The 26834-nt window shown below is 43.5% G+C and overlaps 1 protein-coding gene and 1 long non-coding RNA gene across 2 annotated transcripts in view; both read left to right on the top strand.

Annotated features, from left to right (window-relative positions):
- The window catches only part of LOC311059249, a 510343-nt gene that overhangs the window by 260142 nt on the left and 223367 nt on the right, over positions 1–26834 (top strand). The gene's annotated exons all lie outside the window — the stretch shown is intronic.
- The window catches only part of ptpn20 (protein tyrosine phosphatase non-receptor type 20), a gene marked incomplete at its 5' end in the record, with an annotated part of 91682 nt that overhangs the window by 20746 nt on the left and 44102 nt on the right, over positions 1–26834 (top strand). The window contains 17 exons of the mRNA XM_084075409.1: positions 419–490; positions 1515–1689; positions 2141–2276; positions 2799–2937; positions 4770–4922; positions 5504–5689; positions 6434–6599; positions 7554–7860; positions 9105–9184; positions 10482–10559; positions 11741–11848; positions 12592–12717; positions 13540–13751; positions 14748–14855; positions 15356–15449; positions 21834–21919; positions 25397–25541. Of these exons, the coding sequence (XP_083931535.1) occupies positions 419–490; positions 1515–1689; positions 2141–2276; positions 2799–2937; positions 4770–4922; positions 5504–5689; positions 6434–6599; positions 7554–7860; positions 9105–9184; positions 10482–10559; positions 11741–11848; positions 12592–12717; positions 13540–13751; positions 14748–14855; positions 15356–15449; positions 21834–21919; positions 25397–25541 (2371 nt within the window). The remainder of the gene's footprint in view (positions 1–418; positions 491–1514; positions 1690–2140; positions 2277–2798; positions 2938–4769; positions 4923–5503; positions 5690–6433; positions 6600–7553; positions 7861–9104; positions 9185–10481; positions 10560–11740; positions 11849–12591; positions 12718–13539; positions 13752–14747; positions 14856–15355; positions 15450–21833; positions 21920–25396; positions 25542–26834) is intronic.

Raw genomic sequence — 26834 nt, forward strand, 5'->3', positions numbered from 1 at the left:
ATTATTTTTTTACATTAACCACTTGAACCCTAGCATCCCTTTTCTGAGGAGAACTTTAGCCAAAAATAGCAGATCTACAAGCTCACAACGCCTCGCGCTGCGAGGCGTTGTGAGCTTGTAGATCGGCTATTTTTTGGCAAAGAGGTATAGGTGTAGAGGGAAAAAAGAGAATACCAAATAAACAAAAAAACTTTAATCTGAAACACAATTTTATAGAATATATAGACGGTCCCTGCTTCATCTCTCTCTCAGCTAGGGGGTCCTTGGCCTGAAAACGTTGAAGACCCCCGTCTTAGTCTTAATATTTTCATTTCATTCTTGTGGAACATGTCCCAGCAACATTTCACTGCTTGTACCTGTTTATGTGACACCAATAAACCCTCTTCATCTTCATCTTCATCGCTGGTTCTTATCTCAGGCATTAGGTCCCGAGTTCATCCGCATGTCGGAAGAACCACCCGTCATTCTGGAGCTACCGGGATCACTTGTGGTAAATGTGTTAAATTATTCTTCGTGAATTTATTTTTCCACACAAATGCAAACGGGTTCATAGGTTCGGTATTTATAGTGCGCGTTCGGTTTGATTTTACGCTCTCAAGAGTTAAATCATTGTTAAACATCTGCATGACTTAATTTACAAGAAGTTTACACATGTAGAGAATGTAGAAGGATTGTTATTTCGATGGTACCAACATCAATACATCATGGCATTGTGTTTTTGGGTCTGAGAGTCTAAATCTCATCAAACGGTGGTTCCGTGGCTCAAATGCCCAATAAATAATGGACCTTGATATGAAAACCACTGCTCTACAGTGAAAAGGTGGGTCTTTAGCATGCTTTTAAAAGTCCCTATAGGGGTTTGGGGGCAGATTTGATGCTCAAGGCGAGTTTGCTCCCCAACTTCGGTGCCAACACGGCAAAGGCACGGCCGCCCGTCCTTACTGTGTTAAAGGACAATTCCAGACTATGTTTTTCTTACCTATTATATGATATTATTATATCCTAGGACGAGTGGTACAATAGAAAAGTCCATCCCGAGTCCAACGCAGCTAAAAACCCAAGTATACGGTCCATGCGCTATATTGTGTATTTTTATCGCGATTTTATATATATTTTTTTGTTAATATCTGACTTTCCTTAATGACAGAAACCTCGCCACGGTGTTTCCAAGCTGATCACGGGCGAAATCTCGTCTTGCGAGACTTCCGGAGGGAGGGGCTCATGTCACACAGACACCGTGGCCAGGTTTCTGTCAAGTCAGATATGAACAAAAAAAATACATACAATCGCGATAAAAATATGCGATCTAGCGCATGGACCGTCCGCTCAGGTTTTTAGCCTTGGGATGGAGTTATGAAAACCTTCTACTGTACCACTCGTCCCTAGGATATAATAATATCATTTAAAAGGTAAGAAAAACGTAGTTCCGGAAATTCTCCTTTAATACGGTTGTCTGTTGACGGTGTAACTGTGTGTATTGATGTGTGTGGGTGTGTCTCTGGGTGTGTCCACAGTCTAAGAAGGGGCGCTCGGGCGCGGCGCAGAGGGAGATCAACGTCGTGCTGCTTAACGGCCAGACGGTGGTGGTCCGCTGTGACCTCACCTCCAGGGGGAGGGACGTGTTCGACATGGTGGTGGCCCACGCCAACCTGGTGGAGCACTTCTACTTTGGACTTGCCTTTCTAGATGGTAAGGAGGAGCACAATAATGATAATACTGTCCTGTATGCTGCTTTGGTTCATTTGTCTTTCTGATTGCATTCTGTTGATAGTTTTATTTTAACCGCTTTCAAACCTGGCATCCCTGTTTTGGGATTGTCATCATAGATACATTATACGCACACGTCTTTTTAAAAAACATTTTCGGAACATTTTCTGAAAAAAAGTGCAGATCTACAAGCTCACAAGTCATCGCAATACAACGCGTTATGAGCTTATAGATCGGCAATTTTTCCACTGCGCGACACCATCATATGACAAAGTATGAAATAGGGCTTAAGTGGTCAGAACCGTTGGAAATGGTTACTCAAATACTATCTTATTAAGAATGTGAAACAGGAATACAAATGTATTTTGTAGACACATTGCATTATGCCTGTCTTGCTTCTGTCTAAAATATGTTCTATGGTGTCATTTCACAGATGAAGAATATTTCTTTTTGGACCATGAAACAAAAATCTCCAAAGTGGCTCCTGACAGTTGGAAAAAAGAGCACATGTCCCCGTTTATGCTGTTTCTACGGGTCAAATTCTTTGTCGATGACATTTCCTTAATTTTGTAAGTGATGACATAGGTTTTTTACTACTACTACTATTACTAATGATAATAATCTTATCATAGGTATCTGCTCTGAGGTGTATTTTAGTGTACACAATAACAGCCAGCATCTGTTATATATTGTCTGCCGTGAACATGTCCAAAACATTTACTTTTCATGAAAGAAATGACTTGTGTTCCAATGGATCCATATTGTATTATTTAGTCACAAGCTCTTGTTAATACTTGATACATTCATTTTTATTTGTTATTTTTTTAATCACAGAAAGACTTTCAACCTTCCGCCCCTATTTTAGGATTGTCATTATACTGTAGGTGAAATCTTCTGAAAATAAAATAAAAGATCACAAATAGCAGCTCCACCAGCTCACATTGTGAGCTTTGTACATTGGCTGTTGTCGCTACATTTACACAACACTGTCATATGATGAGGAAGGGCATTCATTCATTTAGGCAAACAAACATGAAATATGGAGATACAAGGTTTCTGCCTTTCACTAAATGTAGGTTTTTGTCTCCCAGACACAGACTGACTCGCCACCAGTATTACTTACAGCTGCGTAGGGACATCATGGAGGACAGATTACACTGTAATGAGGAGACGGGTCTGTTCCTGGGAGCACTCGCTCTGCAAGCTGAGTTCGGGGATTACATGCCTGAGGTACTCAATCTGTCTTTAGTAGATACTGACCTTATAGCAGGGGTCTTCGACGTTTTTCTGGCCAATGACCCCCTAGCTGAGAGAGAGAGATGAAGCAGGGACCCCCTCTATATTGTATGAAATTGTGTTTTTTTTTGTTTTACTTGGTCTGCTCTTTTTTCCCTCTACACCTATACCTACAGTATTTGCCAAAAACAGCAGATCTACAAGCTCACAACGCCTCGCAGCGCGAGGCGTGGTGAGCTTGTAGATCTGCTGTTTTTGGTTAAAGTTCTCCTCAGAAAAGGGATGCTAGCGTTCAAGTGGTTAATGTAAAAAAAGAAATCATATCACACACAGATTTGGAAATCAATTATTCGATTCGCAGTGATCGAAAATCAAATCGATATTTATTATTTATGTATTTATTTTCAATTAACTCTCACCCTCATGTTTGGAATCTGCATCAAAGCTGTAATGTTTTAAAGCCATAGTTTCAACAACGAAAGGCTTTATTTAAAGTAAACATGTGTTGAGGCTACATGACAATTCCTAGTCATGTCCATAATTCATAGTTACAATAGAATTGTCCTTTATTTGTTTACGTATTGCTGAAATATCGGACAGAGAGAGCGGACAGCAGAGCTCACTAATAATGCTGAAATAACACATCCTCCTCCTCCTTCGACTACATGGGCAAATGTTATGCTATAAACCCCCCCAGTGTTTTAGTTATGGAGTTTGATCTGTCTGAACTATGAATCTGCACGGAGACGCTGTTTAAATGCTACGTGAAGGACATTCTTTCCTACCAACTCTCTCTCTCTCTCTGTCCTTGCGCTGTCTTCGGTAACGCTGGGCTGATGTCTTCATAAATGGCTCGTCTCTCATCGTCACATTGGAAGTATTAACGCTACCATAAACCACCATCGATCCTACACAGTCGGCGTTTCTCCCACCACGTTATCCGTCATCATGGATAACAACAACACACTAAATCCATACAGCCCTACGACGGTGCAGGATCAACAACACGCCACGTTATTATTTAACTTCTCTTACTGTACATAAACGTGAAGATTGATATACACACTTAACACTGCATATTTTGCACTGCAAAATCTAGTTTGTCGAAATCATCAGACATCACACAGGTTTCCAGCAGCAACAACTTGTGGGAAACATTTCATCCTGTCAAAGCCTCTGGAAACATGTCCTGACTTTACACCTTAGTAAACCTTTTCCTGAAGACTGTTTTCAATCACTATAGTTTCAAGTCTTTCACGCAGCATGATATGCGTTTTCGTAAATTATGCTCCTATTCATTTTGAAATGAATTATAAAGAAGGTTATACTTCTACTGGTTCTACTGAGTGAACACCCAACCCTCGCTCCCCTTCCACCCAAAAGCATTAGATTCACATCATGTTCAATGGGTGCAACGCATCTCACTCCCAAGACGGAAAACGGGTGACGGCTAGGGGCAGATTTGACCAAATCGGAGTACCCGCTACTGCACATAGGGGGGGATATGAGTTACCATCCTGTCCCTATCGGGTCATAACTCGAACGGCGCTGTAGTCGGCTGAACGCACTTCGCCACGGCTCACTCGGCGTTGCCTCTCGTGGCTGGAGTCACCCTTTAACGTCTTGGGTTTGAGAACGGCACTTCTGCATTCCGTTAGGCGACGTGAAGGAGGACCCCCGTTACGTCAAAGCGTTTGGTCACATTTTGTCCCAAGAAGTCATTGTAGGCCGTTTTTGTGAGTGAGAGTGTGTGGACTGGTGACACAAAGGTGATCTAGTATATCATTCTGTGGTTGTTTTACATTCCTTTTTGTGTTCCTGTGTAGCTGTACGGTAAGAACTACTACCAGGCGGAGCATTACGTGTCCCGGAGGATGCTGGAGAGGATGGCCATCCCCAACCTGAAGGACGAACTGCCAAGACTACATGCCTGTCACGCCCAGATGCTTCAGGAGGAGGCGGAGCTAGAGTTCCTAAAGGTACCCAGCGCACGTGCACGCACACACACACACACACACACACACACACACACACACACACACACACACACACACACACACACACACACACACACACACACACACACACACAGAAACCTCTTATCTCCTTATTTTAACTTTTTGTGTTTTTTCGGAAATGAATGTCTACTTGATCATACTACAGCGTCACACAAAAGCATCAAAAGTAGCAGATCTACAAGCTTGAAAAGCTTGAATTTTTGCTGTTTTTGAATCCTGAAAAGTACCGTATTTTCCGCACTATAAGGCGCATCTGAGTATAAGGCGCACCTTCAATAAATGTATTATTTTCATATATAGGGCGCACTGCATTATAAGGCGCATCCGCACTATAAGGCGCACTGACGGTGCGCCCTATAGAGCGGAAACCAAGGGAACCAATATTGATACATATATAAGGTGCATCGGATTATAAGGCGCACTGACGGTGCGCCTTATAATGCGGAAAATAAGGTAGTAGTTTTGGACAGTTTCCACCCAACAGAGACGATATGCACATAACTATGCACCTTACCCAACGTTCTGAATGGTTCCTCCTCTAGATTGTCCAGCAGTTACCGGAGTATGGCGTGGTGTTCCACCGCGTGGGCCGGGAGAAGAGGACGGTCATTGGAGAGTTGGTTCTGGGAATCTGTGCCAAAGGGATCATTGTGTGCGAGGTGAAGAACCACGGCCGTGTGGTCAACAGACGCTTCCTCTGGAGGGAGACGGACTCCATATCCACCGGGGTAAAGCTCATATACAACCTTACTGCTACCTACCGCCTCTGATATGAAATGTCACTTATTAGGACAAGCGTATAGATCTGCTACTTTTGCTCATTTTCAAAAGAATATTTGATTAAAAATCTATTATTTTTATAATCAGTTCACATTGCTTATATTATCTCCTTTTTGCACAATGTCGTACCGCACCGTGTGTGTTCAAATTAAAGCAGGGGTCTTCAACGTTTTCAGGCCAAGGACCCCCTAGCTGAGAGAGAGATGAAGCAGGGACCCCCTACTCTATATTGTATAAAACTGTGTTTCAGATGAAGTTTTTTTTTTTTCAACTTAGTCTGCTCTTTTTTCCCTCTACACCTATAGCCTCTTTGCCAAAAATAGCCGATCTACAAGCTCTCAACGCCTCGCAGCGCGAGGCGCTGAGAGCTTGTAGATCTGCTATTTTCGGCTAATGTTCCCCTCAGAAAAGGAATTCTAGGGTTCAAGTGGTTAATGTAAAAAAAACTAAATCCTATCACACAAAGATTTGGCGGACCCCCTATAGTAGCTCTGAGGACCCCATTGGGGTCCCGGACCCCCTGTTGAAGACCCCTGAATTAAAGTAAATCTGTTGTTGTGTGACCCTCTCTCTGCCAGAGGCGTAAGGTGACCATAGAGAGTAAATGTGTTGTTGTGTGACCCTCTCTCTGCCAGAGGCGTAAGGTGACCATAGAGAGTAAATGTGTTGTTGTGTGACCCTCTCTCTGCCAGAGGCGTAAGGTGACCATAGAGAGCGGCGGGCCCAGCGGTAAGAAGCACAGCTTTGCTACAGAGAGCTCTAAGATCGCTCAGTACATCCTCAGCCTCTGCTCCGCTCAGCACAAGTTCCACAGCGAGATGACGTCACGACAGCTCAACCACAGCGTGGTCACAAGTGGTGAGATTTGAACCACTTAACAACCACTTTAAACCCTATTACGGTTGAGCGGAGCCCTCAGGGCTCTATGCTAGTGTCTTTTCTGTTTTCTGTTATTGTGGGGAAAGCTTTGGCTGAAAATAGCAGATCGACAAGCTTGCAACGGGTCCACCTTGTCGATCTGCAGATCCCAGACAGTTTTTAAGTTGCCTCATTCAGTATTTAGTAGGGGTGCAACGATACGTTTAACAACGATTCGATATGTATCACGATACTTGGTTGTCGATACGATACAGGTTAATTTAGAACGATACGATACGTTTCGATTCAGTGATTTAGTCGATACGATACATGAACGATACAGGACAGGTTCATTTAGAACGATACGATTCAATGATTTAAAATCGATATAGTAACTATTTATTTACCCAAAAATTCTGTGTGAAAAATAAATACCTGGATACTGGATATAAAGCCCTCTTTCTCTTTTTTCTTCTTAAAAGTACTTAGTATTGATAAAATTGATTATTTGCATTGCAGAACGATTCGATACGATACAAAGTCAAACGATACGATATTTAGCTGTTTGCATATCGATATAGTAGATCGTTGAAAATTCAAAACGTTTTTTTGATGCAGTTACTATATCGTTACACCTCTAGTATTTAGATAATTGATATTCATTTTATCAGACACCCCTTCCTATACGAACCCATTGTATCTTCAAACTCCATTTTTTAACCAGGTTAGATTAATTGAAAACAACCGTCCTTGGTTCTGGTTCTTGGTAAAGAATTTAATGCAACCAGTGCCGCTGTCGTCTTAAAGCTGCAAGCTGTTGGCATACTGTACCATACAGGTTGGACAACATTTTAGTTTTTCTATATAGTGCTGCTTTAATGTGGGAGAACCTGCAACAAAAAAATGACCTTCCCTGATCTCTCACCTGGGTCGGGGTGTTTCTTTGTTTTGCAGATGAAAACATGGAGATGAACTACATGGCGATGTACCAGTCTCGGAACAGCAGCATGAAGCGCCTGTCGTGCTCGGACGGCATGCTGAACATGGTGGGCCTGTCGCCGGAGGTGACCGCCCAGGACGCCCAGGACTCGCACTCCAAGTCCTGCACCGACCTGCCCACCAAGCTGGAGGCGCGGCTCCGCCAGCAGAGGGAGCTGCAGAGGGAGAACAGCAGAGAGCGCGTCTCGTCCAGCAAAGACACAGAGCTGGACGTCGAATCGCGGGACGGCCTCTCCGAGTCCAAGGACCAGCCGTGTTGGAGGTAATCTATATATATATATATATATATATAGGAGATGGGACGATAATTGTTATGGTCATTTATCGCGATAACAATTTAAATAAATCACATAGTGGAGAGTAATTGATCATGTCGCTACTCGACACGTTGTGAGCTTGTATATCTAACATTTTTTGGCTAATGTTCCCGTATGGACTTACAGAACACTTTTGCATTTCATTTGACATAAACAATGAACCGACATAATAATTCACAAACAATGAACAAACGAATAACAAACTAAAACACTCAAGCTTCATACTGCACATGGCAGATTACATAAATACAACTTAAAATACAGCATTGGACCTTTTAACTCATATCTTAACAGAAGACCAGACATGAACCTATTTGAAAAGATGAGATGGTCTTCTACTCCAGGCTCTAGAGACAAAATGTGCCGTCTTAAATACCTCATAATTAAACAACCACTCCAACTTCTGGTCACGTCCCACTGGACCCAGCCAGACACACTGGAAGCGGCAGAAGCTAACGTCATCAAACGCACCCGGCTATCTAACCATAAAACATTGTAGCCTGTGAGGCTGCAGCCGGGGTGCGTTTGATGACGTGAGCTTCTGCCGCTTCCAGTGTGTCTGGCTGGGTCCAGTGGGACGTGACCATAGAGTTAAAAATAATAGAGAGGGCACTGTACTGTAAATCCCCGGCCATCCACTTGTATGGAGTTGCTCACCCAGCACATACTCCCTTTTCACCCTTTCTTCCGGGCTTGTGCGCAAGCTTGTGAGTCGAGCCCATTGGTCGAAACCGTTTTCCCTCGTTCATGTGTCTGGCCCCCCAGCCGTAATAAGTTGCAGTACCTATGATTGCCCAGCATGTCCAATTCGCTTCACTGCTCCCTCTCGGTTCTGGGGGCTTGGTCGGGACTAATATTTGGGTCGTGGACCCATTTTTATGGGTCACGAATAAATATCCCTTTTTTCTGTTTACTACAAAAAATATATATTTTCAGTAAGCTTGTAGATCGGCTATTTTCTCTAGTTTGGGTGCCAGGGATACGTCAAATTTCTCTGCTGGGTCTCGAGCTAAAAAGTCCGGGGACCACTGCTTTAGCCTCATAATGGGTTCTATGCTGTTTGTTTTAGTGCAACTCTTGTCAGGTGGTAACTCTTTAGCATCATAATGGATTCCATGCTGTATGGATGTATGTTAGTGCAACTCTTGTCAGTTGGTAACTAGACTGTGTTGTTGTTGTTATGTGGTAGCACTCCAGAGTCCATTCCTAGAATCCTGTCCAGTGTGTCACTACAGAAGCAGGACTCTGAGGCCTCCTCCTCCATTCGGGGTGAGTATACTCTAAGCGATTGTTATTATCAACGATTCAGAATTGATTCACAATTTCCAAAAATCGATTCACTTGGGATACATTTTTTTTCCCCTGGTGAAAGTTGCAGGAGTTCATACTGTATGGTGTGTGTGTGTGTGTGTGTGTGTGTGTGTGTGTGTGTGTGTGTGTGTGTGTGTGTGTGTGTGTGTGTGTGTGTGTGTGTGTGTGTGTGTGTGTGTGTGTGTGTGTGTGTGTGTGTGTGTTATGAAATGTAAGCTTACCATATTCACAGTAAACATTATCATGTCTTATTCAAGGGCTTAAGGGGAAAAACTAAACTCTTTACTGCAGCCACTTTCAGTTCAGCACAGCAGATAGGAGGTGTGTGTGTGGCACTGTCCAGCTGACGCTTGTTGAGGCTGGTTAATATTACTTGCATCAAGGCAATTATGTTGTTTCACAATTAGATTTTTAATTGAATCGTGGCCCCAAACATAGTAATCGAATCGTTAGATCACAGAAGATTCACAGCCCTAGTTCTGTACACAGATAGCTCATAGCGTGTCATCTCCTGAAGTCTAACTAAAGTATGACCACAGTTGTTTGTCTATAATTTAAGTGGAATGCGTTTCCTTTCTCCTATAGTCTGAACATACCCATTGTTGATGTCTTAATGTATGATTGGCTTTTAATGGAAAGCAGTTGAAGAAAAGAAGGCTCGCAACTCACTTTTAACGCTGTGTACAAACAAAGTTTATAGTACAGGGCGTTAAAAGTGAGTTGCAAGCCTTCCCCTCCTTAAACTGATTTACTGCACCGTGGCTCATCCCCAAGATAGGTGGGTTGTGCATTAACCCATTAAGACTGGGAACGCATCTGTGTGTCATTTTTAGATGTCTTTGGCTGTTCAAAAATAGCAGATATACAAGCTCATAGCGCGGCACCTATGAGCTTGTAGATCTGCTATTTTTAGAAAAATTTGGATTACATATGTTTTAAAGCGAACATTTGTAAAATATTTAGTTCCAGGAACCCCCAGAAGCAAAGATTAGATTTACAAATGTCCGCCAAAAAAAAGAAAGAAATTAAATATTTGCACAACTTTTCATGATTTTTCAAAAATAGCAGATCTACAAGCTCATAGCGCGGCACTCGGTGCCGTGCTATGAGCTTGTATATCTGCTATTTTTGAATAGCCCAACGAAACCTAAAAATGACGTTCCCGGTCTTAAAGAGTTAAAGTGATTACAAGCGTTTGATAGAAAGTAGCACATTAAATCGGACCGCTAATAAATGTGAAACATCTGCCTCACAGTCGACACCCCGACCAGGACCTCGCCTGAGAGAGAAATCATCTGTGTGACCTTGAGGAAGGACCAGAAATTAGGCTTTGGTATGTATGTATGGAGAAAGGTTTGATCTGTGTGACTTTTGTTGGTGTACAATTTACAATTTAGGCCAGGGGTCTTCAACAGGGGGTCCGGGACCCCCAGGGGGTCCTCAGAGTTACTACAGGGGGTCCGCCAAATCTTTGTGTGAGAGGATTTTTATTTTTACATTAACCACTTGAACCCTAGCATCCCTTTTCTGAGTAGAACTTTAGCCAAAAATAGCAGATCTACAAGCTCACAACGCCTCGCGCTGCAACGCGTTGTGGGCTTGTAAAAAAAAAATACTATCTGTACAATGAAACTATAGGATACCAGATAAACAATGAACCTAGCATCTATCCTAATAACATGCTGATCTAAATTAAGATTTTAACATTTGTGATTAAAAAAATTAAAACAATCCTAATGTAACAAAAACATGAGAACAAAATGACCACTCTGTGTCTGAATGGTCGTCATATCTAAGGTCAAGTGCCAAGGGCTGAGGCGGAGTCTGAAGAGGTGAGCAGATAGAGCACCGAAGTCTGACGTAATTTACTCATCCTACCCGGGTCACGGTTTATTTCCCCTTTCAGAATTCCCATAGACGTGTTTAATATCGCCTCAAATAAGAACTGTGTTCCAAAAATAAACAAATGATCCCAGCGGTTTGAATATGAAGCATCAACTGACGGCGAGAAAACGCTTATGTTACCGCCGCCGAATTAGTTACATTTTCGCCAGAAATCAAATATGAGTGACTGACTATCATAAACGATGCAGAGCCACCTCCCCGACAATATCGCCGGGACGGTTTGTTTATTTTTTTTTTACCACAATTCTTATAGTAGACCCAAGATGACCCAATGTTATTCTCCATAGAGAAATTACTTTACGACCCAGGGGATGCACGAGTGACGTCAGGACTTCAGTACTCTATTACGGCAAAAAATAGAGAGTGAGTCTGCAGTTCTAACTGCGATTGGGAGTTTGTTTCACAGTTTTGGTGCCAGGAGGGAGAAGAGTCTGGGACGTGTGGAGCGTTTGTCCCGGGTGTTTTAGAGAAAGGTTCTGACAGCTTTTCAGACAGTGTTAGCTGATCTGAGGGAGCTGTGTAAAATGAGTGCTTAGAGAGTATGGAGTCTTTTCTTTCTGCACAGTCGGCGAAAGCATTCACCCGGTTGGTTCCTCTTTCCTCTCTCAGGGTTCATAATTGTGGGAGAGGACAACACGGGGAAACTGGACCTGGGGATCTTTATAGCTTCCATTGTGCCTGACGGGCCTGCAGACAAAGATGGCCGAATCAGACCAGGTGCAGTTACACACATTAATTGCAAACAGACACTTGTTTTTCCGGCTCAATGAAGCTGCAGATTCATCGGCGTTGCATGCCGAAAATAGCTGACCTACAAGCTGACAACTTCCGCAACGCGTTGCCGGCTTGTAGGTCGGCTATTTTCGACATACAACGCCTTCCTGCGACTAAGCATAAATTAAGGCCTATGCTTTATCATAGCCTTGTAGAACCAACAAGAATATTGTTCACAACAGAAGCACTATAAAGAGTGACTTTAAAGATTATTTTTTTTACCTGCATCCTCTACTGGCGATTTTGTCCTTTTTAACCATTGATTGATTTACTACTTTATTAGTCATAAATGTAAACGGCACGTGGTACAGTCAGACATTAAGGTGAAAAGGATAACACAAAAAAATCCTGGGGACTTGTTTCCATTGTGGTCCTATGTATTTTTTTTCAATTATTATTATTTTTTTTACCTTCTAAGCACCAGGAGGTATCATTTTCCGAAGATTTTGACTCCAATCCACTTTCTGGTTAAGTTATGACTTCAAAAGCCTGTATCTCGGCTCCTAAAAAATGGTTAAAAATCCTGGCACTCAGTGTACTCTGTTTTTAAAAAAACCTGGCACCCAATGTGTTAAAGGATGGTATCGGGGCATTCCACATTTTGGTGTTAGAGTAGTAGAATGAGAATGTTCCCATGTTTGTCCTAAACGTGATGTTGTGCGCTGATCTGATCGCTTCATTTCCAGGCGGCCGTCTGATCTCCCTCAATAAGATCAGCCTGGAAGGCGTGACGTTCAGCGACGCAGCCGCCATCCTGCAGCAGAGCCCTGAGGAAATAGAGCTCATCGTGTCCCAACCAAAGCGGACATACGGTACGACACACTCCTTGTTGCTCTCTGACTGTTCTACATGTTTTAACCCATTAAGACCGGGAACGCGTCTGTGTCATTTTAGATTTATTTGGCTATTCAAAAATAGCAGATCTATTATAGCAGATCTATCTATATATAGTATATCTGCTGTTTTCGTGAACAATGTGAACAATGTGTGCAAATCTTTGAATATGTAGTTTTTTAAAGCGAACATTTTTAACTGTTACAACTTCCAGGGGGTCCCTGGAACAAAATATTTAGAGATGGTGGTCCACGGCCAAATACATATCATTTTGGGTCCTTAACATGAAAAAGTTTGAGAACCACTGATTATAGCAACATATATATTTTTTAAACTGTTAGAATTTAGAAGACTAGATTTAGATTTGTAGAATCCCCAGAAGCAAAGATTTGAGTTAAAAATGTTTGCTTTAAAAATATATATATATATATTTGCAAAAAAAAAATCACGATTTATAAAAAATAGCAGATCTACAAGCTCATAGCGTGGCGCTCGGTGCCACACTATGAGCTTGTAGATCTGCTATTTTTGAATAGCCAAAGAAATCAAAAAATGACACACAGATGCGTTCCCGGTCTGATTAGGTTAACCCCTTAACCAACAGCGGTATTGCGCTTCCGTGTACTGAGAAAACGGGTTAGTTCAATGTATTGTCTATGGCGATGAGTGACGGCCAGCAAAAAAAGCAGATGGCATTACTATACCACATCATCTCAAAAGTACACATGTGTGAGTTCTGAAAAGTGAAAATAGAACTGAAAGTCCTTCATCCTCAACATGTCGTCTCTGTCTCCCATCAGAGTCTTTCAAGGATAGTAAGACCTCTCTCCTGAGCCAGAGCACCCTGGGGATGGCGCTAGAGAGGGGCTTCGGCTCTCAGACCACGCTGAGCGGCACGGAGTTCCGCCCCGCCATGGAGGAGCTGGAGGAGGCGCTGGCCCTCTCCAACATGGCCACGCCCAAGCACGGCAAGAGGCTTCACATTCCAGTGGTGCGGATACTGGACGCACAGGTCAGAGCTAGTATCGCTTTTCTTTACGTTCTCTCTAAAGCAGTGTCAAGGACCCCTAAATGTATATGTATTTGGCTGTGGACATCCCATCTGAAAATGTTTTGTGCCAGGGACCTCCAGGGACCCCCCAGGAGAGATGTGTGTTAAATTGCAAAAAAAAAAAAAAGATTCAAACACTGTCAAAATCTTTCAAAAAATATAAGTTTATCAGGTATTTTTGAATAAAGGGATTCAATTACTTTTCCTATATGCAGGGGTGCACATAACTTTTTAGGTCTAGTACTCAGAAGAGCACCTGGAGATGTGACTTGGTGCGCACCAAATAAATGGTCCCGTGCCGTTTTGTCAACGGGGCGGGGGGGGGGGGGGGGGGGGGGGGGATTCAGCACGGTGCCCACCGGACAGTTTTGTCAACGGGGCGGGGGGGGGGGGGATTTTTTTTCTCACGTTCATCATCGGTGACGAGTGCCTCTAACAGCCGCAGCGAGGCAATTCGAGGTGATGCGAGACACTCACACAATCACGTGCAGCATGCGTCCTCTCCTCCTGCGCCTAATGGCTGTACATGGGGCCGACGCGTGCTTTAGAGTGATCGTGTGAGTGTGGCTTCAGGAAGTAAATTCCTAGCCTCGATCTCCAGGCTTTTATTTTTTAGTTTAGCTAAAAAATAAAAGCTTGGAAATTCCTGTCCCAGCTGTTGGTACGCAAAAGCGCCTTGCGTCGTCTGATGTGTCGCGCATTATTTATTTTGGGTGCGCATGCGCACCTGTTATGTTCACCCCTGGGCATATGAGTGTGTGTCTGTATTGCAGCAGAATCGTGCCCCCACACCCAAAGCAATCTGTGTGTGTGTGTGTGAGTATGTATTGATTGGTCAATTAAGAATGTCTTTAGTTGAGCGTACTTTATGAAATGAGTCAGGAGTGTTGCGTCATTAAACATTATGACGCATTAAGGTATTAAAAGCCCTCATTGTTTTTCATGTGTTATTTTTAGGATCCGTTTAGTTCCAGGTCTCCTTCCATCTGCAGCCTGCAGAGAGCCGGGGAGCAGATCGACGTGGAGCTGAAGAAAGTCAGCGGCAGCCTGGGCATCAGCGTCGCTGTGAGTCACTTCCTGTAATGATGATGTCATCACCGTGTGACTCAGTGCTTCTCAAACTTTTTCATTCATGTTTTGGGTGAATAAAAGCATCAACCTGTATGAATGAGGCATCAACTATATGAATAGTTTTATGAGAAATATTTGCCAGCAAGTACTTATTTTATCCGTCACGCCCCCGGTGTGTAAATATAGTTCACCCCCAAAATGACTTTTTTGGAATGTGACAAAAACTAAAAAATATCCATGAATTCAAGTCTCCATGTGGTGACTAATCCATAGAAAATAAGTGTTTTTTTGGGTGAACTATCCCCGATATACTGTATATCCTTTGTTGCACACCAGTGTCCCGCACCATAAATAGCCAATCTTTGCGATGTGTTGTGAGCTTGTAGATCTGCTATTTTTGGTGCAGGACCACCTTCGCACAACGGCATACAAATTAGGCATTAGACTCAATCTGTGTTGTTTCTGACATGCTGTAATGTTTCTATCTCTAAAAGGGAGGAATAAACACCAGTGTCCGTTATGGAGGGATCTACATCAAGAGTCTGGTGTCCGGGGGAGCGGCTGAGCAAGATGGACGCATTCAGATCGGTAATCTTTTAATTACTTATCAACGGTCTGTCGTTGCTATAGGATATGTGTGAAACCCCATGTCGACATGGGGTTAGCTTTGTAAGGGTCAGGCTCAATGCAATGAAAACAAACAGAAATCTTAACTAAGTTCTTCCAAGTTCCAATTTCCCCAGTTGTTGTTTTATTTTATTATCGTTTTATTATGTTTTTGACACTTGCCGTGACAATATAAACGTATGTTTTATCATGCCAATAAAGCGAGAGTTATGCATATAACTAAGGTTCTACGAATTCCGGATGACCGCCAGAGGCAGTGTTTTCAACACCTGGATATTCATCGCGCGCTCGCGCATAGGTCGAATATTAATACCAACAAAGTCACTCGTGACCTGTGTACACGCACGCCACCTATATAGGTGCGGTGGACACAGCGATCATCCTCTTGAAATCTTTTCGTCGAGAATGAGATTCCGAGTGACAGTCAACTCTGGCGGTCATCCGGAATTCGTAGAACCTTAGTTATATGCATAACTCTCGTTCTACTTCATTCCTTCTGACCGCCAGAGGCAGTGTTTTCAACACCTGGATGACTAATACCAACATAGTCACGAGGAATCTGCGCTTACCGAGCTCGGTTTGCAGATAGAATGAACAGACAACAGCACAGCCGTCGCTGCGAGACGGCCAGGTTGACACTGTATATATACATATATATATATATATATATACACATTATATATATAGGAGCGGGCAAAAACCCATGACAGATGAAGCCCATTCGGCTGCATCTCCTGGCCTGCTCTAAGCCTGTATCACTGAGGGAGAGGCTCTGGCAACATCCCCGGTCAAAAAATGCCTTGGGGGAAACCTAGAGGCCCGCTGAAGACGTACATCTGCCTGAACACAGCAATGAAAGTCTCCATTGAGCCAAGGCACAGCTGTGCCCTTCACAGACAAATACAACCAAACTCCGGCCATCACAGCTATGTCCTGCCACAGAGCCCGGACGGGACCCAATAGGCAGGTACTAGAATGCAGTTGCTCCACAGCAAACTAACAAATCAATAGGCTAGCTGCCGTGACAGGCAGAAAGCCTCTGAGGACGTAAGGGGGGGGTCTGCCATATGGTAAACCCAAAACCATCGGAATCACACTTTAACAGTCTCTGGCAATGGCCAGGGCATGAAGCGCACAGTTTACACTCACTGGCGTGCAACGCCCTGGTGTACGATGTACGAAAATCCAGTAATGTTCGGACAATAGTTTTGAGTTTCAGTGGTCAATGACGCAGCCGAAGGTTAGGAGTGAGGATGCCACATGCACCTCCCCCCCAAACTGTGACCGGAGATCTTGTCTCCGTGGAGAGGCCAAGGCACTTCATTGAGAAGCTGCAGTAGGCCAGAGCATCTTGCCCTAACGGACTGGTCTGTCCCGGAAGGGAGACCTACAGTCAACAATGCGTCATGCCCCCTAGGCTAACGGTACTACCGCTCTGCCATACCTATGCACGTGATCCGAACTGCTATCGGATCCAAGAGGCTTCCAGTGGGAAACATGTCCGCAGCCTGGACTGTACACCCAGCAAGCGCATTGCTATGAAATTTGCAAGATGAGGCAAGGCCCACAGAAGGAGCTTCCAAGCCTCCTGCAGAGACTGACTGGGTCAAGCGCCCCAGAAGACAGACTGTTGACATATTGTGTTATTGAACACGGCATAAACATCCCGAGGGCCAGGTGCACCGCATGCAGGTCCAGTGCATCAACGACACTGGCTGGAGACCCTCACCATTCTGTTGCAGTTTTGGGGTTCGAGGCCCAAGCCACAAATATATATATATGAGTAAATCAAGTAGATCAAGCAGAAGCCTTCCAATTGAACTGAACTGCCTGTTCACTGTGCACAATGCTGCAAGGCCTGTTGGGTAGCAGGCCCAAACGTCTGGCCTGGAATGACAGGCAGAGTGTGAAGTGTCTCACTGCCCCTCCATGAGAGTGGGGCCTGTTGGAATGGTCCACACTCCTTTCTTTTTTTTCTTTTTTTTACCACATTTGTACACACGTGAAATTCATCCGCTGTATTTATTTACCCATCCTAGAACTACCAGGAGCAGTGAGCAGCCATTCAACGGCGCTCAGGGGGCAATTAGGGGCTCAGATAGGGACACACATCGACCCATTGCTGGCCTGGCATCGCACCCGGGACATCCAGAGGTTCTGGCTCCCCATGCGGGCCACTAACCACTCAGTTATGGCCACCCCTTAGAAAAGCCACACGTGGCACTGACATTATGCAAGTAGACAGTCTGCTGATTCCCTAATCACGCAAGCAAACGCCTAGAGTGATAGGCGCTGTATAGGCGCTGTATAGGCGCTGTGTCTGCGCATCAACACTCGCATGCCGGAGGGCCAGGGCGAGGTAGTTAAGGGAATGTCCAATACATCCCATTCCAGCTGCTGTGGCATGGCTCTAGGTAGCAGACCAGAGACTAACACTGTGGCCATAAGCAACAGTCATCAATAGCTTCATCTAGTGACACCATCAGAGAAGCAATGTTTACAGTTTAGGCATTTAGCAGGCGCTCTTAATCCGGATCGACTTACAGTAAGGTAATGTAAGTAAAGTAAGCAATGTTGGCATCAACCACTAGCCTTAGGTCTAGGCCTTATTGGGCTGTACTCCCCATGGCTGGCCAATCAGCCAAACATTCACAGCCATAGCCTGTGTCAGGCACCATAGTCAGGACATGACTGGCGCAAGTAATGGACCTTCTCTTCTGGGACCAGAGGGGACCGGCAATTGTTGCAATAATCCATGGGCAACAGCAACAGAGTGAGACACTCAATACTACTGATGACGTAGCCGTAGCGAAAGCAAGAATCATTCAGGCTACAGTGTCAAGGACACAGTATGATAGTCAAGAAGTGGCGAAGCGCAACACTTCAATCGTCATATAGCATTATTTAAGACTATTGCACTACCAAGCACATAGTATTATCTGGATAGCAGCAGAGCGACATACACTCAAGCAATGATATCAAGTATTCACAGTATACTGCATATGTTGAATAGCAGTAGTGAGTACCAGGTACACACAGTATTAGTGGGCAACAGCAGAAGAGCGAGATACAGTCAGTGCTATTGATAACGTAGCCATAGCAAAAGAGCGAGAATCGTTCAAGCTACAGCGTCAAGTACCTATGTACTTGTTAATTATTATCAGTACACAGCATACAATGTTACTAATATGTAACGTCGTCGTAGCAAGGAGCGAGAACCACTCAAGCCACAGTGTCATGTCATGTGTGTGTCAAATACACACAGTATGATAACCAAGTGATGGCAAAGCGAGACACACTTGAACCATACTAGTATTATAATTCCATTTTACTGCCAAGCCCGAAACAGTATAATCCGAATAGCAGCAGCTATGATACGCACTCAAACTGTGAGGTTAAGCACACACAGTGGCAGTATTGGCATATCCCTGTTATATCACAGGCAAAATATGCTGCTTAAGTCAGTACTGAGCAGCGTTTACTACTTAACATGTGTTAAAGCGCTCAGTTGAGTTGGGACCTGTATGCACACACCTGTCCGGTAGTGTGTTATTCTCTGGGCATAGCACCAAGTACATGTAGTAATAGGTACACAGTATATCGTCCAATAACGACCGAGTGAAGCACACTCTGGATGCTCTTTATTAGCTGCAGCAATCAAGCTAACAAGCACCACATGTCTGGTAGATAGAATGTCTGCGTTAGAGTGAGAACCACTCTCAGCCAAAACATTCACAGAAGAGGGCTCATACAGTGGTGTAAAGTAACTAAGTACATGTACTCAGTACTGTAGTTAAGTACAATTTCGAGGTATTTGTACTTTGATGGAGTCCAGTTCTCCGCCACTGCGCCCATTAACGCTTTGGTCGTCCCTTCGAGGCGAAAGAACACCTCCTATGAGACACATTAACCAGTCAATCTGGCTCCACCGCCGTCATGTCGTCGAGGGGAGAGCACCTCCTATGAGACATTAATCAGGCAATCAGGTTCTGCCGCGGTCTCTCAAAGTGGGAGTCCAAGGCTGCAATTCGTCCTCATGTTGATCAGCAACATCGACAGTATCATGGCCATAGTTCCCATCTCTGACCTGGAGTGGATGCGCTGGGGGCACAGCATCGGTGCGGGGAGCACCAGGCTGCAGGTTGAGAAGAAGGGCCTCAATCTGAGCAAACTCAGAGGTCAATGTAAAGCAAAGCAAAGTTTGTTGTTTACCCAGGGTGTTGGACTAAGTGCGAAACTTATTTACAGCCAGACCCTGCATGGAAGCCTTGCTCAAGGGCTATTCAGCGGTGATTCATGATTGATGTGATGAATTGGGGAATCGAACTAGGGACCTTCCGGTATCAAGGCCGCCCCTCTAACCACTAGGCCACCGCTGCCTGTGTCCACTTTGCGGGACAACGGACTCCTGACGTCTCCTCTTGACGCCTGAGGTCCTAGTACATGGGCGCTGGCGCTTAGAAAGACCCCTTACAGGGCTCAAGACTGGCATTCCTGAGGGAGGCAGTGTGTATATCTGCCTGTCTCTCACATATCCTATGATTTGTGTGCATGGGGATCTCACCTTAACAAGCTCAGTGCTCAATGAGTCTTCTTTTTTTTTCCCAGCGACAAGCAGCAGTGGATGGGAAACACTCACAATGCTGACGCTACGTTGCGGTGGTCCGCACGTGGTTGTAAAGCGGCAGAATGGGATACACTCTCAACGCTAATACTTTACCCTCCTTTCGTCCAGCGACAAGCAGTAGCCGAGTGGGAAACACTCACAATGCTGACGCCATGTTGCGGTGGTCCGCACGTGGTTGTAAAGCGGCAGAATGGGATACACTCTGAACGCTAATACTTTCCCCTTCTTTCGTCCAGCGACAAGCAGTAGCGGAATGGGAAACACTCCTAATGCTGACGCTATGTTGCGGTGGTCCGCACATGGTTCCTCAAAGCGGCAGAATGGGATACACTCTCAGCGCTAATACTCTCCATTTCTTTCGTCCAGCGACAAGCAATAGTTCAGCGAGACACACTCAATGCTTACGCTATTTGGCGGTGGTCCGCCCGCCATGGCTTCGGCAGAGGGAGATGCACATTCCATTATATATTTTCTCTTTCAGAAAAACATGTTATCCATCCCTGTAAACACAGCCCAATACATGCACTCACCGTCGCCAATGTACAGCCATGGCTCCAAGCTATCCGTGTCAGGACAAACAACAACAGTGCAGCGGGCTGAAGCTCACGCTGCTATTGTTGTTAGCTTCAGTGCTAGCAAGCTAGCTCCATTCACCGCTGCAGGGCTGCTCCTACATGCGTCCTTTCTTTTCCTTTGCGGTTCTTTCCGATGCCCCTATGAACGGGGTAATCCAATGTATAAAGCAGACTACGCAGTCTCTGGAGGACGAACTAATCCGTAGCCCCAACCGTGTCGGTTGCGAGACTCCATGCATAGCTGCAGTTGATCGACCTACGCCTCTTGGAGGCGAAAAGATGAAAAGAGGATGATCGCTGTGTCCACCGCACCTATATAGGTGGCGTGCGTGTACACAGGTCACGAGTGACTTTGTTGGTATTAATATTCGACCTATGCGCGAGCGCGCGATGAATATCCAGGTGTTGAAAACACTGCCTCTGGCGGTCAGAAGGAATGAAGTAGAACTAATTTTAATTGAATTGAATTGATAGGAAGTGACATCGTTCACATGTACTCTCTGAACTCCCATACATCATGGTGTGAGGCAGAGAGGTGTAATTATAGGACCTGAGAGCACACAGTGAGGCGGAGGCAGAATGGTTCAGATGCGAGGGCTTTATTAAACAGAGAGTCGACAATGGGAAAACGCTAGGAAACTAACTCTGGGAAGTAAAGCTCTAAGATACATTAAGACACCAGGAATACTGGACTGAACACAGTTCATATAAATAGACATGGACTAACTAGACACAGGAGAACTCAACAGACAGTCAACACTGGGATAGACAGGGGGACAAAGAGGACTCACAGGTGGAAACACTGACAAAATCACAGGACTGGTAAGACAAGACTGGTACAGATCAGCAACAGAGGAAACCAGGAGACACTAGATTACTACAAAATAAAAGGAACGCAACAGAAAGGTGAAACACTAAGTGAAACCAGGTAACAAGGAACATATGAAAACACAGCAGGGAGACAGAAACAAGTCACGGATCATGACACAATAAGAACAGCAAAGCAAGAGGAGACACAGCCCTGTGGCACCACCATCTGGCCCTGCATTTACCAACCCACTGTTACATTATGCTGTGTGTGTGTGTGTGTGTGTGTGTGTGTGTGTGTGTGTGTGTGTGTGTGTGTGTGTGTGTGTGAGACAGGTGACAGACTGCTGGAGGTTGACGGATTCAACCTGAGGGGCGTGACCCACAAGCAGGCCGTGGAATGTCTGAAGAAGACTGGGGAGGTAACACACGCAAACACACATCACACACACACACACACACACACACACACACACACACACACACACACACACACACACACTGTACATGCAAAGACTGACATGCATACACGTGCACAGAGAAAACACTATGTACTATATTTGTATATATATATATATATATATATATATATATATATATATATATATATATATAATTAATTATATGACATTAGGATGCATAAAACTAAATAAGTAAATTAATTAATACATACAGTTACAGTGCAGAAGAGAAATAAAAAGAAAAGTAACTCAATTAAAGGGTGTTTAGTTGTGTTCTCTTTCAATATTTTTATAGATTTTTAACAATTAAGTGCACAACACTAGACACATAAGACAACATACTCACAATGAGATAAATACAAACAAGACAGAATCAACAACAAGCCAGCAACCAACAATTGAACGAAAGATATAATAAAAATAAAAATGTATTAATAGTAGTAGTCGTGTTTACTCCCCAAATGCAGTTAAACGTCTCATATATTGGCCACTCCTTTACAAATTACTCTTTTCCATTCTTCTTTCTTCTTTTAGTTGTGTTCTAAAATAAATCAGAGTGGCAGCATGCAGTCCTGCACTTTTTCTAGGAGTTTGTTCCAGATCTGTGGTGCTGCTGGTGCAGAATAAAAACTCAATGCTACTTCTGCTCCTCGTGTTTATTTTTGGTTTCAGGGGCAGAAAGCAGACCTTTTCCCTAGATGACCTACTGTATTATATACAGTACACATACACTATACACACTACTAGCACATACTCATTGACAGTGGTGTAAAGTAACTAAGTACATTTACTCAAGTACTGTACTTGAGTACACGTTTGAGAATAGTTTTACTTTACTTGAGTAATTTTCAATACTTTTACTTCTACTCCACAACATCTCAGAGACAAATATTGTGCTTTTTACTCCACTACGATATTCTGACAACTTTAGTTACTAGTTACTTTTTTTGATTATGATCATTCTGATTATTTTGACAAAATATGCATTAACCCCTTCAGCCCAATGCATACTGTACTTGGGCTATTTCAAAATAGCAGATCTACAAGCTCACAACGCGTCGCAAAGCGACGGGTTGTGAGCTTGTAGATCTGCTATTTTCTGCTGTTTTCAAAGCATTTTTATACATTTGGAAACTTGTGAAATGGGACATTCTGCAAAATTAGTGCCATTACTTTCAGTAGGCTACTTAAGTATATTTTAATGCAAATAATGTTGTACTTTTACTCAAGTAAACAGAGTATTTCTACATTGCAGTATTGATACTTTTATTTAAGTAAAAAAAATGGAGTACTTTTTCCACCACTCCTCATTGATGCATGGGCAGAGGCGTGTGTTTACATGTGTGGTTATTTTAGTCCTGGTTAAGCAGATTTCAGCTGGTTAAGGCAGGTTTATGTTCCACTCCGGTGGCTAAGCTGTTACTCAGCTTAAGCCTGATTTATAGACCCCTTAACAGACCACGTCACACTGATTAGAACCAGTATGCGCGCAACCAGTATGCGTGCAACCCAGTATGCGCGCAATGAAACCCATTCTATCAGGTCTCGCCAGGACTCGCCTCACTAGCCAACACACAAGAGGGGGTTGGGGTGTGCTGAAACCAGCGCACCCCAAAACAACAGGTTGGGAATTGATTGCGTGAAACAATCACCTGTGCGTCCAGTCTCAATGTTAGTAAACAAATAATTGGTCTATATATTATCGTACAGCATACATGGGCAACTGGCGGCCGGGGGCCCACATGCGGCCCCCACCTTCACTTAATGCGGCCCGCAGGTTAATATCAGAATACTGATATATTATTGATTTCAGCTGTTATGATTCCAAACATGCAAACGTGACCCGCTTTAATTACTTCACTCTATATGAGTAGCTTAATGACTAGTACTAAAATTGTCTTTTTTATATCCAATGTATTTGTATTTAAGTTCATAAAGTTAACATAAGTATAACTAAATGCATTTGAAATTAAATAACAATGTTACTTTTCACAATTCCAATTAAAAAATAACAAAAAATAAATCTGAATTCTAATGCAAAAATAACAATCTGCTATTTTTGCTATTTTTGTGTGACATACTGTAGAATGGCCCTCTGGAGTGAGTGTGGAAATATAGTGGCCCTCTCCATCATCAACGTTGCATCACCCCTGTCGTACAGTATACAACAGTGTATACTGTAACTTTAAAGCATTAAGCCCTTTCCACACTTTTTAAAATGTATTTGTTTAATTGGGAGCATGCATTAATGAACAAAACATATGATTCAATGTAAATACACAGGAAAATACGCTAATTTCCATCCTTTAGTCGAGCAACGTAAAAACAGGTGCTATGAAAACAAAAACATACCAGATGAGACATCAGTACAGTCAGACAGCATAAATAAAAAATAAATACAATCACAGAATCATGTGAACAGACGCATTTCTGCAAGCAAAAAGTTAGACACTGTTCAGCTCTTGAGGTGGACGGACGGCTGTGTGCGTGAGATGAACACCAAACGAGACAATTTCATGGGATCGCAACTCGCTTGTCGATCCGTCGGTCAACTTGCCCTCCCTCGCCTCCCTAACCAAGTGGTTCTCAAACTTTTTCATGTCAAGAACCCCCAAACTGACACTTATTAGCCCGCGGACCCCCATTTGAAAATATATACCAAGGACCCCCATAAGAGAAGATTTTCACGGCTCTAGCAGTGATTTTCAACCATTTTAATGTCAATGACCCCCATGCATTAGGCTACGGACCCCCATTGAATGGCATTTGTATCTCTGGGACCCCAATTAAATTGTAAAAGCAATGTCAATTTAACTCAGAGAGTGTACAAATGGAACCAAATGGACCCGTTAGGGTCCATTTGGTTCCATTTGTACACTCTCTGAGTTACAGGCCCATAAGGGTCAATTTGGTTCCCAACTATCCATCATTTAGCTGGGGACATTATTACATTACATTACAGTCATTTAGCAGACGCTTTTATCCAAAGGGACCCCCTGGAACTCCCGCAAGGACCCCTGGGGTTCCCCGGACCCCACTTTGAGAACCAATGCCCTAACCTGCCTGCTCGCCTCTCACTGAAAACTAATTACTAGGCACATCAGTCGCTTCCCCTGGGAAAAAAAAACGTTATCCTCACTGGTTGACAGTGTGTACAGTAAGCAAAAAGGTCATTCAGTTATTTACATTTCAATTCAATTATTGTAAATCTGAGGAGGGGGGAAAAAGACAGTGTTTTATAATACATCATTTTTCATTATTATTACACTTTTATTTTCCTGTGATTAATTGTCCAAAATATATATATTTTGTATATATAATATAACTGTTGTTTGTGTCATGAATATACGCAGCGCAGATTCTTATTATTTGATATCGAGTGTGTGTGTGTGTGTGTGTGTGTGTGTGTGTGTGTGTGTGTGTGTGTTACCTCTGTAGGTTGTGAGTCTGCTGCTGGAGAGGGACCCCATGGTGGTCTTGGAGCCCGGAGCCGACTCCTCCCCCGCCAAATCCCCCAGGCCCCGGGTCTCCATAGATACGACCTTGAGTAGCAGAGCCAAGGACTACACGTTTGCCCATGAGGGTAAGCACGCACACGCACGCACACACACACACGCACACGCACACGCACACGCACACGCACACGCACACGCACACGCACACGCACACGCACACACACACGCACACACACACACGCACACTGCCCAGAGGTGATAGTGAGTCTTGTGACAGTTACACTGTGGTTGCTGTCAGATTCTTCTGGTCCCCCCCCTCCCCGCCGGGGGACTTGAACCAGCCCGTTGACTGTCTCAGCTCCTGTGTGTTTCCTCTTAACCCTTTCAGTCCGGTTTCTGTCCACCTCGAGAGCTGAACAGTGTCTAACCTTTTTTCTTGCAGAAATGCGTCTGTTCACATGATTTCATCAGCTATTCAAAAATAGCAGATATACAAGCTCATAGTAGCGATATTTTTGGAAAAATCGTGAACTTTTTTGAATATATTATATCATTTTTAACTCAAATCTTTGCTTCTGGGGGGGTCACTGGAACAAAATATTTTGAGATGGGGGGGGGAGGGGCGCCTGACACATATCATTTTGGGGGTCCTTGAAAGTTTGAGAACCACTGATATTATAGCAACACACATATATATATATATATATACAGTTCCCGGCTTGAAAGGGTTAACAAACCCAGTGTGTCTTTTATCAGAGCGTGACGCTGAACCTGCCAGAATGTGACAATATCTCACTGTTACATTCCTCCTGGAAGCTTTGTTCAAAATAGACACTTTGCCAGTGGTGTAAAGTAACTAAGTAAAGTGTTTTTACTTTACTGGAGTATTTTATCGCCTTTCAGTACTTTTACTTCTACTCCACTACATCTCAGAGGCAAATATTGTATTTTTTACTCCACTGCAATTATTTGAAAACTTGAGTTACTAGCTACTTTGTAGGTTTTGATTATTATTACAAAACATACATTAATCACTTTGGCTATTCAAAAATAGCAGATATACAAGCTCATCACTTTAAAAAATATATATTCAAAGATTTGCAAAAGAAAATCAAGATTTAAAAAAAAATTGCTACAAGCTCATAGCGCTGCTATTTTTGAATAGCGAAAGAAATCTAAAATGACACTGAAAAAAAAAGTTAAACTATGGAGATACGAGGTTTCTCAATATTCTCAACAATATCAAACTGAGGGTCCGTTTGAGAATGTTGAGAATCACTGATCTATGGGGTCACTCACCTAGAGAGAAACAAAGTAACATTGTCTGCCCACTTTGTTTGCATTTGTTTCACTGATTGGGGCCTTTGGGACGGCAATGAGAAATCAATCCCCGAAAAAAAAAAAAACTCTGGTTACAGCTT

Source organism: Gymnoscopelus microlampas (assembly GCF_963454915.1).
Source record: "Gymnoscopelus microlampas genome assembly, chromosome: 13".
Lineage (NCBI taxonomy): Eukaryota > Metazoa > Chordata > Actinopteri > Myctophiformes > Myctophidae > Gymnoscopelus > Gymnoscopelus microlampas.